Here is a 12,901-nt window from a genome sequence, read left to right as displayed (position 1 = left end):
ATTAAGTAAGAAAACCTTGCAGGTAGATCTCAATAACATAATCCCATCAAACACTCAGAAGAATCCTGTGAATCGTTATTGAAATTTTGTGAGGTCAGAACAACAAGAGTCGAGGCCCCTCTGAACATGAGTGAAGGAACGGCATCTTAAAACTAGCGAAAGGTGTTTCAATGTTTAGAGAACCAGACCGTGTAAACGACCACTGATAACACTTTATGAACTTGAAAGAAGGATCTTGGCGTCAAAAACATATTTTTTTCTTATGTGGAACGTCTTGTGGCAATGATCGAAAATTCTGTATTCCATTTTGCTTTCTGCGCTGTTAAGCTGAGTTGACTAAATACTGACTGAAACAGCATCGACGTTTACGGTGACGTGACAGAAGTCAAAGGATACCTCCTAATATCGTGTCACACCTCCTTTGGCCCAGGTTAGTGAACAAGCTCGATGTGGCATCGACTCAACAAGTCGTAGGAAGTCCCCTGCTGACTTACTGCGCCAAGCTGCCTGTGTAGCCTTCCATGATTGCGAAAGTGTTGCCAGTGCAGGATTTTCTGCACGCACTGACCTCTCGATTATGTCCCATAGATGTCCGATGGGATTCATCTAGCACGATACGGTCGACCAAATCATTCGCTCGAACTGTCCAGAACCTTATTCAAACCAGTCGCGAACAATTCTGGCTCAATGACAAGGCGCATTGCCATCCATCGTTGTTTGGGAACACGCAGTCCACGAATGGCTCTAAATTGTTTAAAAGTAGCCGAACATAACCATTTCCCAATGATCTGTTCATTTGAACCAGAGGAACCAGTTCATTCCATGCCAACGCAGTCCGCACCATTATGAAGCCACCACCAGCTCGCACAGTGTCTTGTTGATAAGCTTGGTCTACGGCTTCATGAGTCCATGGCACATTCGAACCCTATTATCAGCTCTTACCAGCTGAAATCTGGAGTCCTCTGACGAGACCGAAGTTTTCTAATCATCTGGGGTCCAACCGATATGGTCACGAGCCCAGCAGAGGCGCTGTCATGCTGTTATTAAACACACGTCCATTGTGTGTCTGCTGCCATAGCACCTTAATGGCAAATTTCGCAGCACTATGCTAATGGATACGTTCTTCGCACGTCCTACGTGGATTCCAGTGATGTTTCACGCAGTGCTGCTTGTCTGTTAGCACTGCCAACCCTACGCAAACGCCACTGCTTTCGGCCGTTAAGTGAAGGCCTTCGGCTACTGCGTCGTCCGTGATGAAAAATAATGCCTGTAATTTGGTATTCTTGGCATACATTAGACACTGTGCATCTCGGAATATAAAATTGCCTATTTCCAAAATGGAATATCCCATACGTCTAGCTCGAACTACATTCGGCGTTCAAAGTCTGTTAATTCCCGTCGTACGGCCATAATCACGTTGGCAATCTCCTTACGTGAATCACCTGAGTAATGGGAGTTCCGACATTGCACTGCCGTTTTACGTATGCTTTGTGTATGCGATACTTCCGCCATCCATATATGTGGATGACCCTAACACATGACTTTTGTCACTTCAGTATATATAGCATGTGACTAACACATTTTTGATGGTACATCTGTATCCTCGTTTCAGAGACGTCACATACAATCAAAAATATCCGTATACCCCTTTGTAATGCGGAACTGACTACTAGATATCACGAGAGTAGACTCGCCACTATATAAAAGGAGACGGGGATTATCGAGTTGTCAGTAGAGGAGCAGTAGTAGCAGAATGCCTCCATCAGGAGAGCTGGGTAATTTTGAAAGTGGTCTACTCACTGGATGTCATCTGAGTAAAGAATCCATTACAAACATTTACACCCTACTAAAGCCGTTGAAGTGCGCTATAGGTGGCCTGATTGCGGAAACGCGAAGGACCAACCACTCGTGAACAAGGACTATGGATACGACATGTACAAGACCCGGCGAGCACTACAGAAGGTGGCTGTAAAAAATCGCATGAAATCAGTGTAAGGAACTGGTCGTAAGTTGTTAAGTGCTGTCAACAGTCCATCTACGAGGGTAGGCTGAAAGTAATGCACATACGCTTGTAGAACGCGAGATACAATGACCTTGAGAAACGCTCCAGGTGGCATGTGGAAGGCATCTTCCTCCTCGATATGCACGCTCAGTTTGAATGCATTGCGTTCAACAAGTGTATATCACTAAAGTCGATTTGCAGTAGGGTTTTGGAACATTATGAATTACGTCGAAAAAAAAAACGATTTATTGACACATAGTCAGCACAGATTCAGAAAATACTGTTCCTGTGAAATATCATTAGTTCTATATACTCATTAACTAATGAGTGCTATTGACAGGGGAAGTCAAGTTGATTCCGTATTTTTAGATTTCCAGAAGGCTTTAGACACCGTTCCTCACAAGCGTCATCTAACCAAATTGCGTGCCTTAGAATATATCCTCAGTTGTGCGATTGGATCCGTGATTTCCTGTCAGAAAGGTCACATTTCATAGTAATAGTCGGAAAGCAATCGAGTAAAACAGAAGTGATATCCGACATTCCCCAAAGAAGTGTTATAGGTCCTCTATTGTTCCTGACCAATATTAACGACATGCGAGACAATCAGAGTAGCCCTCTTAGACTGTTTGTAGATAATGCTGTCATGTATGGTCTTTAAAGTCATCAGATGAACAAAGCGAATTGCAACATGATTTAGATAAGATATGTGTATGGTTCGAAAAATGTCAGTTGACTCTGAATAAATAAAAGTGTGAAGATATTCTGATACTGAAAGAAATCCGCTAAATTTCGATTATGCGATAAGTCACACGAATCTGAAGGCAGTAAATTCAACTAAATACTTAGGGATTACTTTTACAAATAATCTAAAATGGAACAATCACATAGATAATGTTGTGGGTAGAGCTAACCAAAGACTGCCATTCATTGACAAAACGCTTAAAAGGTGCAACAGGTCTATTAAAGAGACTGATTACACCACGCTTGTCCGTCTTAGTCTGGTGTATTGGTGTGCGGTGTGGGATCCGCAACAGTTGGGACTGACGGATGACATCGACAAAGTTCAAAGACGAGCGGCTTGTTTTGGATTATCGCAAAATAGCGGAGGTAGTGCCACAGACATGGTACGTGAATAGGAGTGTCAATCATTAAAACAAACGCGATTTTCGATGCGATTGGATGCTCTCATCACCAATTTCCTCCTCCTATTGTGGAAACATTCTGTTGGCACTCACCTACAAAAGCAGAAATGGTCATCACGATAAAATACGAGAAATCAGGGCTCGCACAGAAAATTTTAAGTGGCCGTTTTTCCTGCGCGCCGTTCAAGAGTGGGACGGTAGAGAGGCAGCTTGAAGGTGGTTCATTGAACCCTCTGCCAGGTACTGTATTGTACATAGCAGAGTAATGATGTAGATGTAGATATACTTCTACTCGATTTAAACAGCGCGCTGTTATCGAATTTTTAACTCCTATAGTTTCATCGCCGTTTGAAGGGTGTTTATGGTGACGATGCTGTTAATAGGTCTACTGTAAATCTATGGGTAGTAAAATTTCGTGGTTGCGAGGTCGGAGAAGCCGTATTTGTTAATGAAACGCAGCTGACGTCTGACCAATGCCGCAGACGATAAATATCGCACACTCGCCGACGATCTGACCGGGGAATCACTCAAATGCAATCGTAAACCGTATTGGAATATTATTGGACAATTAGGATACCGTAAAATCTGTGCAGCGTGGTACCACGGCATCTCACAGAAGAGAACAAACAGCGCCGGTTGAAATGCTGCAAGCAACTTTTGCGGTGCTCCTCTGAATACTTTGACGGGGGAAGAGTCATGCGTCTACCATTACGACCCAGAAGACAATGATCGCTGAATATCGACATCCATTTTCTCCTTAGGCGGAAAGGTTCCACAGGAAATCACCCGCAAGGAAATTCTTTTGACTATTTTTTGGCATGATCACTGAGTTACGTGACCTGTCGTCTGGTACCAGAGAAACAGTAAAATCTTCTCAGTACATAGACCTTCTAAAACACCTCATATATCGTGTTTATCGTGTTAGAAGCATCCTGGCGCCAGTAATCTTCCAACATGACAACGCGCCTCTTTTGGCCCGGGGCAGTACAGCAGATCGATGTGGCAAGGACTCAACAAGTCGTGGGAAGTCCTCAGCTCATATATTGAGCCATGCTGTCTGTATAACCTTCCACGACTTCGATTCCAGGCTGACAAACACAACATCGGATGTGTTTAAGAGTCTCTATATAATGAGAAGAATTTACTGTTGCCCTGGTACCAGACCTCGCGCGCAGGTGAAGCTCCTCCGCGAAACCAAATGTTTGAACCGTGTCCACATCCTCTTTCTCCCCTATTTTAGGCCTTGCGACGTCTATTTTTTCTAGTGAAGAGATACCTAAGGGGTAATCATTACCTGCAGCTGTCAAGCCCTGGATTCGAGAAAAGAGGGAATAATGTTGCAGTGATGGAATGAAAGAGCTTTTTACACGTTGAGAGGAAAGTGTTAGTCTTAAAGATGACTATGCTGAAAAATAAATATATGATTCTGAAGCTTAAGCATTCTAATTGAATGTACATTTTGCCTGGTATTCGGAGTTGTGATGTTTATGTTGTACATGCATTTGTACATTACTTTTCAGACTGCTCTCATACCACAATGGCTCTCGGCAGGAAGTTAAAATAATGGAATACAGTGATCGAGCAGCACCTTATAACCTACACGTTTACATGAACGGCATCAACCGTTGCTTGGGGTGATGTAAAGACCGACGCCACTGGAGAGTCTACCAGAAAACAAGTAATATGGAGTGATGAAGTTGTTGGGGCTTGGTTCCTAATTGAGCTTAAGAAAGCATTAAATGTGCAACACGTCTTACAGCACTGTGTACTTCTTACTGTAGAGGAACATTTCGGAGACAATGACAATGGACCTTTTATAAAGCAGCACATATGAGGCAATGACCTATGGATATTGACGTCCCTGAAATGGATAGGTCTGTTCAGAGTTGCGACGTGAACACAAAGAAAATATATGGGATGAGTTAGAACGCTGAGGCAGCTGCATACCCCCAGCTTCCAATATCTGTACCTTGTCTGGTTTCGGATCTTAAGGAAGAACTGCCATTCCTTCAGAGTCCTTCGCACACATCACTGGAGGTGTCCCCAGTACAGTCTTTATAAAGGCGAAGGTTGGTATCTCCACTAAAAGGTGTCCGGAAACTCTTGATCACGTATTGTACACAACTTGAGAGAGCTGTTCACTTGATACTGTACGCGACGCTTCGTCTGAGACATTAGTGTTAGTCATATTTGCGAATCATACCATTCTACATATATCACCAACCCTCCCAAGTTTTCTCAATTTCTAATTTACCAACTGACGAAGGTTAACACCTCAGAGGATACTTACCGTACAGTCCTCACAAGACGTGCCGATGTTGCCTTCGCAACGATGGTAGATATGACTCTTATATCAGGTATGTTTTAGAATCAACAAATATAAACACTGATACCTGCCTATTTAAGTCAGTTTTAAGACAGTCTTGTTTAATGTGCTACACAGAATTTTTGAATAGTGCCAGGAGGTGCTCCTTATATACTGAAACTAATGTCACCAGAATAAATTCTTGCAACAGTTGATGGTGTAGCTACATCAATACGACTATCATTAAAACACACATTCCTTTATAGTTGTAGCACCTGTCACACATACGTGCGTTTTGCATATGTAGAAAATATTTAAAATACCGGATGTACGTTCATGTGACAAACGCTACATCTAAAAACATAAATGTATGGCCATACCTATTTGTTCATAGCTTACTTGCGAATTTCATTATACTTTCATTTTTGTATAAATCTATAGCTTTAAAAAGTCAGATGTCTTTGGAGAAAATTATAAAAATCTATGTACAGGATTACTGATGTGAAGAGTAAAGATCTAATTTTAACTTTCTCCAAATTGATCCCTTTTAAGTAGGGGAATGGGTCAACAGCCGACTGGACCATTGAAATTTTCAAAATTACCGTCAGCTGTAATGTCAGTAACAATTTATTGATAATCTGTTTCGAGGATACACTTCATCATCATCAGGTCCCATGAACGTATAGCGGCTGAAATTTCCCGAAAGACTTTCTTCAGACAGTCCCAAGTGAAAACAACGGATATTCTCCTCAGCTCTTGTAGTAAGCAACCACACCGTGAGACAGCAAACAGAAGTACTTACGTTTGCGCCCTCACCATGTGGGTTTGTTTGCTACAAGAGCTGAGGAGAATACCGCCTATTTTCACTGGGACTGTCTCTTGGACGTCTTTCGGGAAAATTCACCCACTATACAACCAGGGGCCTGATGATGAAGTGTATCGTAGAAACAGATTGCCAATAAATTGGTATTGACATTACAGCTGACGGCAGTGCTGAAAATTGCAATGGGGCTATTATGTTGCCTCAGGATGGGATAGCAAGCCGAAAACCGGTTCATAACGAACTATAAAATAAATACTACCGTGGAACAACACTGCTGTCTGAAAAAAATCATCATTTCCAAGCCGTGTCAATTAGAGTAAAAGACTAGAGCTTTCGACAACAGTCCGCACCAATATCATTAGCAGTTAACAGCAGTGACTGTAATTTTCCCGATGACGTTGGTGGAGACAGCTATCGAAATCTCGAGCGCTTGTTTCAAAGTCGAGTGCCTTGTGAACTTTAAGAACAATTTACTGAAGCACGCAACCGTCGAAGGCTCTGAGGACATATTAATACAGTATGTTTAAGTTTTAGCTATAGATGTCTCATCGAGAAAGCTTCCTTTAATCCTAGCAATATCAACGTATATTCCACAATTGCACATAGTGCTCATTACCAAGAGGGAGGGCGGGGGCGGAGGGGAGGGGTGCAGTTTGTACCCACTCTAAAAAAATTAAAGAAATTCGCTCATTGTTTTCTACTTACATTAAGAAAATAATATTTAAAGAGATACTGACACGTAAGACCGGTAAGTAGAATCCAGAGCCTTAAAATATCTTTTAGCACAATTTTGGCAATGTCAGGGTACTTTCAGTATCGTGTACTAGCAGTGGAGGGAGGGGAGGTTGGGGGGGGGGGGGGTTGGATACTTTACGCTCACCGCAGAAAAATCAAGTTTTGTTGGCCACAGCAGAAAAATCAAATTTTGTTTGATTGTTATTGACGTACACCCACAACATTTTTTTAAAACAGATGCTGACGTGTAACTATGATGTTGAACCCGAAAATATTGAATATGACATTTATTGGGGACAGTCAAATCTCTTACTAGTGGTTAACTTTTTGGCTCGAGTTTAACTGAAAGATTTAATGCTTTGCGGAATCTGGTAGAAGAATTGATCATAAGCACTAAAATTATTTTTTTCAAAATTTTATAATATGACTGACTAGATACAATATTATCGAAAGATAGGCATAAGGACCCCCACCCCTTGGTATCTGCGACTGATTTAGTGTTAATCCGTGACCTGTAGATAACATTAGACTGGACGCGGTGGTCTACAGAAACTCCAACACAAAATTCTCGCACTTATTGAGGGGACTAAGTACATGATATTTTGAATACGATCCGGCCGCTGTGATCGAGTGGTTCTAGGTGCTTCAGTCCGGAACCACGATGCTGCTACGGTCGCAGTTTCGAATCCTGCCTCAGGCATGGATGTGTGTTATGCCCTTAGGTTAGTTAGGCTTAAGTAGTTCTTAGTCTAGGGGACTAATGACCACAGATCTTAAGTCCGATAGTGCTTAGAGCCAATTTTCTGAATACGTATCAACGTCCGGAAACGTCACCCAACGACGTTAAGAGCGTCAGGTTTATAGGCGTCAGCGGCTGTAAATATATGCGTATACAGGGTTACAAACTTTCTAGTGTCATTGAGAAGGAGGATAAACGTATCAATTTAAGGTAAGGGTCCGTGTACCGGAAACGGAGGACTCGAAAGCTATAAGCGGAAACTGTTTTTATACCTTTGATAGTGAAATACATGTACTGGTACCGTTGTTACTAAGATAGTAAAGTAAGCAACTTCCAGAGCTCGTAGCATGGACCGATACACGAAAAAATGTGCAGTAGATTTGGGCTCTAAAAGGAATTCCTTCAGAGCTATGAGGATTTGTTCAATATAGGAGATGTGTTTCCCCAGTAGCGAAGATGAACAAGTGCTCACAGCTCCTCTGATATGCATTTTACATCCAATTTTTTCATTGTTTTGGTCCATACTACCGCTTCTGAAAGTTGCATACTCTACAGTCTTAGCAACAACATTATTAGAACATTTATTCCACTGTCAAAGGTATCAGAACGGTTTACGCTTATACATTCCGAGACGTTTGTTCCCGATACAGCGGCCCTTACCTCAAATTGAAACATTTACGCTCCTCCAATATCCTCTGTATTTACGTACATTACAGGCTGGAGCACCCTATGATTTTGACACTTTGTAGCGTCTTAGGAGGACGTTTCCGGGCCGGTCCTAGAGGCCGAGCGGTTGAAGGCGCTACAGTCTGGAACCGTGTGACCGCTACGGTCGCAGGTTCGAATACAGCCTCGGGCATGGATGAGTGTTATGTCTTTAGGTTACTTAGGTTTAATTAGTTCTATGTTCTAGGGGACTGATAGCCTCATAAGTTAAATTCCATAGTGCTCAGAGTCCCTTTTTGGCTTTTTCGAAAATGGTTCAAATGGCTCTAAGCACTATGGGACTTAACATCTGAGGTCATCAGTCCCCGACACATAGATCAATGTACACCTGACTAACAAAAGGACGTCACATAGGTCCATGCCCGAGGCAGGATTCGAGCCTCCGAGCGTAGCAGCCGCGTGGTTCCGGACTGAAGCCCCTACAATCGCTCAACCGCAGCGGCCGGCTTTCCGAAAATGAGCACCTGTTCTAAATATTATGTATTCACTTCCTCTACAAGTCCTATATGTTCGTAACGGAATTTTCCGAACACACTGTTTAACTGATAACAGCTTATGGTGGTTGCATGATGCCATTTCTTAAAATACGTTCCACCTGTGGAACAATGTTACAGCAGACACGTGGTGCAAGTATTGTAAGTAAACGAAACACAGCCATCGTTATGTTGTCATTTATTGTATGGCTACATGTTTCGGTGCTTCAGTGCATCATCTTGAGGTCTTAGTTGATGCTGAAGACGTTATTACGATCCATATATACGACGCATGGTGGCCAACAACAGGTTTACGCATAGTGGAGACACGACATCACAGTTAGAGGTAGTCTGCCCAAACCAGTTGTTGGCCACTAATGCATGGATGGTGATAACCCTTTCAGCGTCAACAAAGGCCTGAAAATGGTGCATTGAAGCGTCGAATTTGTTAGTTATACAATAAATGACAACGGCTGTGGGAGATTCATTTTCTTACGACAGAATCGGAGAGGAAAGGAATATGTGGAAAACACTGATAAGGAGAGGGGACAGGATGATAGGACATCTGTTAAGACATGAGGGAATCACTTCCATGGTACTAGAGGGAGCTGTAGAGGGCAAAAACTGTAGAGGAAGACAGAGATTGGAATACGTCAACCAAATGACGTAGGTTGCAAGTGCTACTGTGAGATGAAGAGGTTAGCACAGGAAAGGAATTCGTCGCGGGCCGCATCAAACCAGTCAGCAGACTGATAACAAAAAGACAAAAAATAAAAAAATAAATAAATAAATAAAAAAAATAAACGACAGTGAACGGCCTTAGTCTCGCAGACGTCCTGGCACAAGGATTGACATACAAAAACTTCTTGGTGCTAGAATTGTTGCGCTCACCTAAATGGAAGGCGACACGTCCAGCACCTTGTTCTCGATGCCGGAGAAGCGGACCTGCTCGTCGCTGGCGCAGTAGCCGGCGCAGGGAGAGGGTGCGGGCGCGGGGTCCGAGTCGGTGGACACGACGTCGGGCAGCAGCGAGTTGGAGGTCTGCAGCGCCGTCTGCACCGACTGGCCGCCCACCGAGGTGCCGGCGCCGGCGAAGCCATGGCGCGGCGCGCGGCCGGCGCGCATGCAGCACGGCACCACGCGCCGGAACTCCTTGCGGAAGTTCTCGTTCAGCCAGGCGTACAGGAAGGGGTTGTAGCAGGTGGAGCTCATGGCGAGCGCGTGCACCACGAAGAAGCACAGGTTGAAGTAGCGCCAGTGGCCGATCGGGATGTAGAGGTCGTTGGCGAGGTTGACGAGGTTGAGCGGCATCCAGCAGGTGCCGAAGACGACCACCATGGCGACGAGCATGCGGTTGGTGCGGCGCTTGCGCTCGCGGTCCGCCTCCTCTTTGCGCGACGTCTTGGCGCCCGGCTTGGTGCGCGCCTGGTGGCGCAGCCGCAGCCAGATCTTGGTGTAGCAGACGGAGATGGCGAGGAACGGCGCCACGAACTGCATGGCGAAGGTGACGCCGCCGAAGGCCTGGCGCACCGGCTCCGACGGCCAGCTCTCCTCGCAGAAGTGGCTGCCGGCGCGCAGCCGGTGCTCCATGAAGACGCCGTAGGGCAGCGTGGCGGCCAGCGACGCCGCCCACACGGCGCACACGATCGCCAGGCACGTGGAGGCGCGCATGCGCGGCCGGAACGGGTGCACGATCACGTAGAAGCGGTCGACGGCGATCGCCGTCAGCGTCAGCGTCGAGATGTAGACGCTGGTGCCCTGGGCGAAGGCCACCGTGTGGCAGAGCGCGCTGCCGAACACCCAGCGCCCGTAGAAGGTGTAGAGCGGCGTGAAGGGCACGCACAGCGCGCACAGCAGGATGTCGGAGAGCGCCAGGTTGCTGATGAACAGGTTCGTCACCGTCTGCATGCTGCGGTTGCGCGCCACCACGAAGCAGACGAGCGCGTTGCCGCACGTGCCCACCGTGAAGATGAGCAGGTACAGCAGCCCGAAGAGCGCCTGCACGGGCCGCTTCTGCATGGGGTCCTCGTCGCTGCCCCACTGCGTTTCGTTGCCGTCCAGTCGCTCGTGTAACTCAAATTCTGCATCCATAATTGCCACGAAAATTATTCCAGTCCTTCAGGATCAAATAAAGCCTCAAATCTCAGTCTCGACCAAAGGTTGCATATTCACTTCATAGCTCCACAGAGCAGTCATAAAATCTTTGTTATCTTGTAGGCTACAGCATCATAGGACAACGAGAAATTCCTCAGACGACAGATCACAGAAGCAATCTTCTTCAGCAGAAATTTCTTTGTTAACCTGCGGCTCTTACTGTTACCTATACTTGATGGCGTAAAACACTTCCATATTTGATAATCGCATTACTGTATCAGCTATGTTCGTTCATTAATTTAGGACTAAGCTCTCCCTAAACTGTTTCAGAATAATTAAGAATGTTTTCATCCGTTGGCTATACTATCAAACAACTACAAAGTCTGCACGACTAAAAATGCTTTTATATGCACCTCTCTTACTCTGGTTACGAAGACGAATTTTTTACCCTAAACATTTGATCTATTAGGAGTCAGTTTTACTGTCAGTGATTTATGAAGATGCCCTCATCGAGAAAGAGCTTGGAAAAAGATTTGTTGTACGAAAATAAACAAAATCACGCTCTCCTCTGCACTGTTACAGTCTCATCGTCAGTAGAGTAATAAATCTTCAGCACTTGATCATTATCAGACTATCCTAAAAAACCTTTCCTTTCCACACTGTATGCTGTCCCCGCCGAAATGTCCTGCGGTTCGCGTTACACTGTGCAAGCTCTTCTAATGTGGCAATAACACTGTCCGGAGACGGAGATGGCGCGAGCGCAGCTGCTTGTTGCCTTCCGCGCCCTCGCAACGCAGGCGCCGTCGCCGGCTACTGGTTTCCAACCGGCGTTGCGCTTCGCGGCCAGCGAGCGACTGGCGGCAAGGGCAGCTGGACCGCGGACGGAAGGCGCCGCGGCACATCTGCGCATGCGCAGATCGGCGTGTCTTGTGATTTCTGCGGGCAAGCGGCTCTGAGGCAGCGCCTACGCTATTTGGGGACGCAACCCGCGACGCACGTTATCGATGGCGGTCGCTTAGCTTGCCTGTGTATGCCCAGTCTACCATTAACTATACGATTTCCTAACCAATCCCATTGGTCCGAGAACAGTAGCTTAATTTTCCTTAAATCTGTGAAGCTATTCCCCAATTATAGTAACAAACCTTTAATATGTGAAGAGTTAACACAAAGAAATGGGTTAACACGAAATAACACTGTGGCTGTGACACGGTACTACGTACTTTTATACAATTTTCCTATTAGCACAAGATAAGCATAGTTAACAAAGTAATTCTTCAGGTTTTTGGACGAATAAGTACACCTGTCACCTTTAAAAACTGTTTTCGCCATATGCAATCAATTTTGCTGCATTACAATGCAGGTTGTACTGGATGCGTTGATGTTTTCATGTTTTTGTTTTGTATATTTTTCGTCTTGTGCCATGGGCCTAAACGACCGGTTTATGTGCATGATGATGATGATGATGCAGGATTCTCCGAAGTATAAGAGTGATAAGTGACTCAAAAATCGGCTGATATTGAAACTGATTCGACATTACTGAAATGAATTGGAATGTTTCGACGCTATGAGATGGTTCTACAGAACTACTGAATCTGTTTGAAGCAGCTGTTGATAACGGGTACTCTAAGCCAATTATGACAGATTAAGATAAATCGAAGACCTCGCAGAACTTAAAAGAATGCATCGATGTACGAGTAGACAGAGTTGATTTCGCAATGGAATCAAGATTTATGTGTCGGTTCCTGCTACAACAGAAAACTAGAACATCGTGTAAAGTGCGTCCAGCTATTTAGATGCACATGTCAGTGACCTAATGAACACAACGATAGACGATTTCGATCAATAACTCTAAAATTTCGTGG

General features: G+C 44.8%; 1 protein-coding gene across 1 annotated transcript in view; it reads right to left on the bottom strand.

The window, feature by feature from the left end:
• The window catches only part of LOC126355068 (prolactin-releasing peptide receptor-like), a 254,525-nt gene extending 242,627 nt beyond the window's left edge, over positions 1-11,898 (bottom strand). The window contains exon 1 of the mRNA XM_050005236.1: positions 9,837-11,898. Within this exon, the coding sequence (XP_049861193.1) occupies positions 9,837-11,036 (1,200 nt within the window). The 5' untranslated portion in view covers positions 11,037-11,898. The remainder of the gene's footprint in view (positions 1-9,836) is intronic.
• Between the last annotated feature and the right edge of the window lie 1,003 nt (positions 11,899-12,901).

Source organism: Schistocerca gregaria, chromosome 3 (genome assembly GCF_023897955.1).
Source record: "Schistocerca gregaria isolate iqSchGreg1 chromosome 3, iqSchGreg1.2, whole genome shotgun sequence".
Classification (NCBI taxonomy): Eukaryota; Metazoa; Arthropoda; class Insecta; order Orthoptera; family Acrididae; genus Schistocerca; species Schistocerca gregaria.
This window is presented reverse-complemented; position numbering and strand designations above follow the sequence as displayed.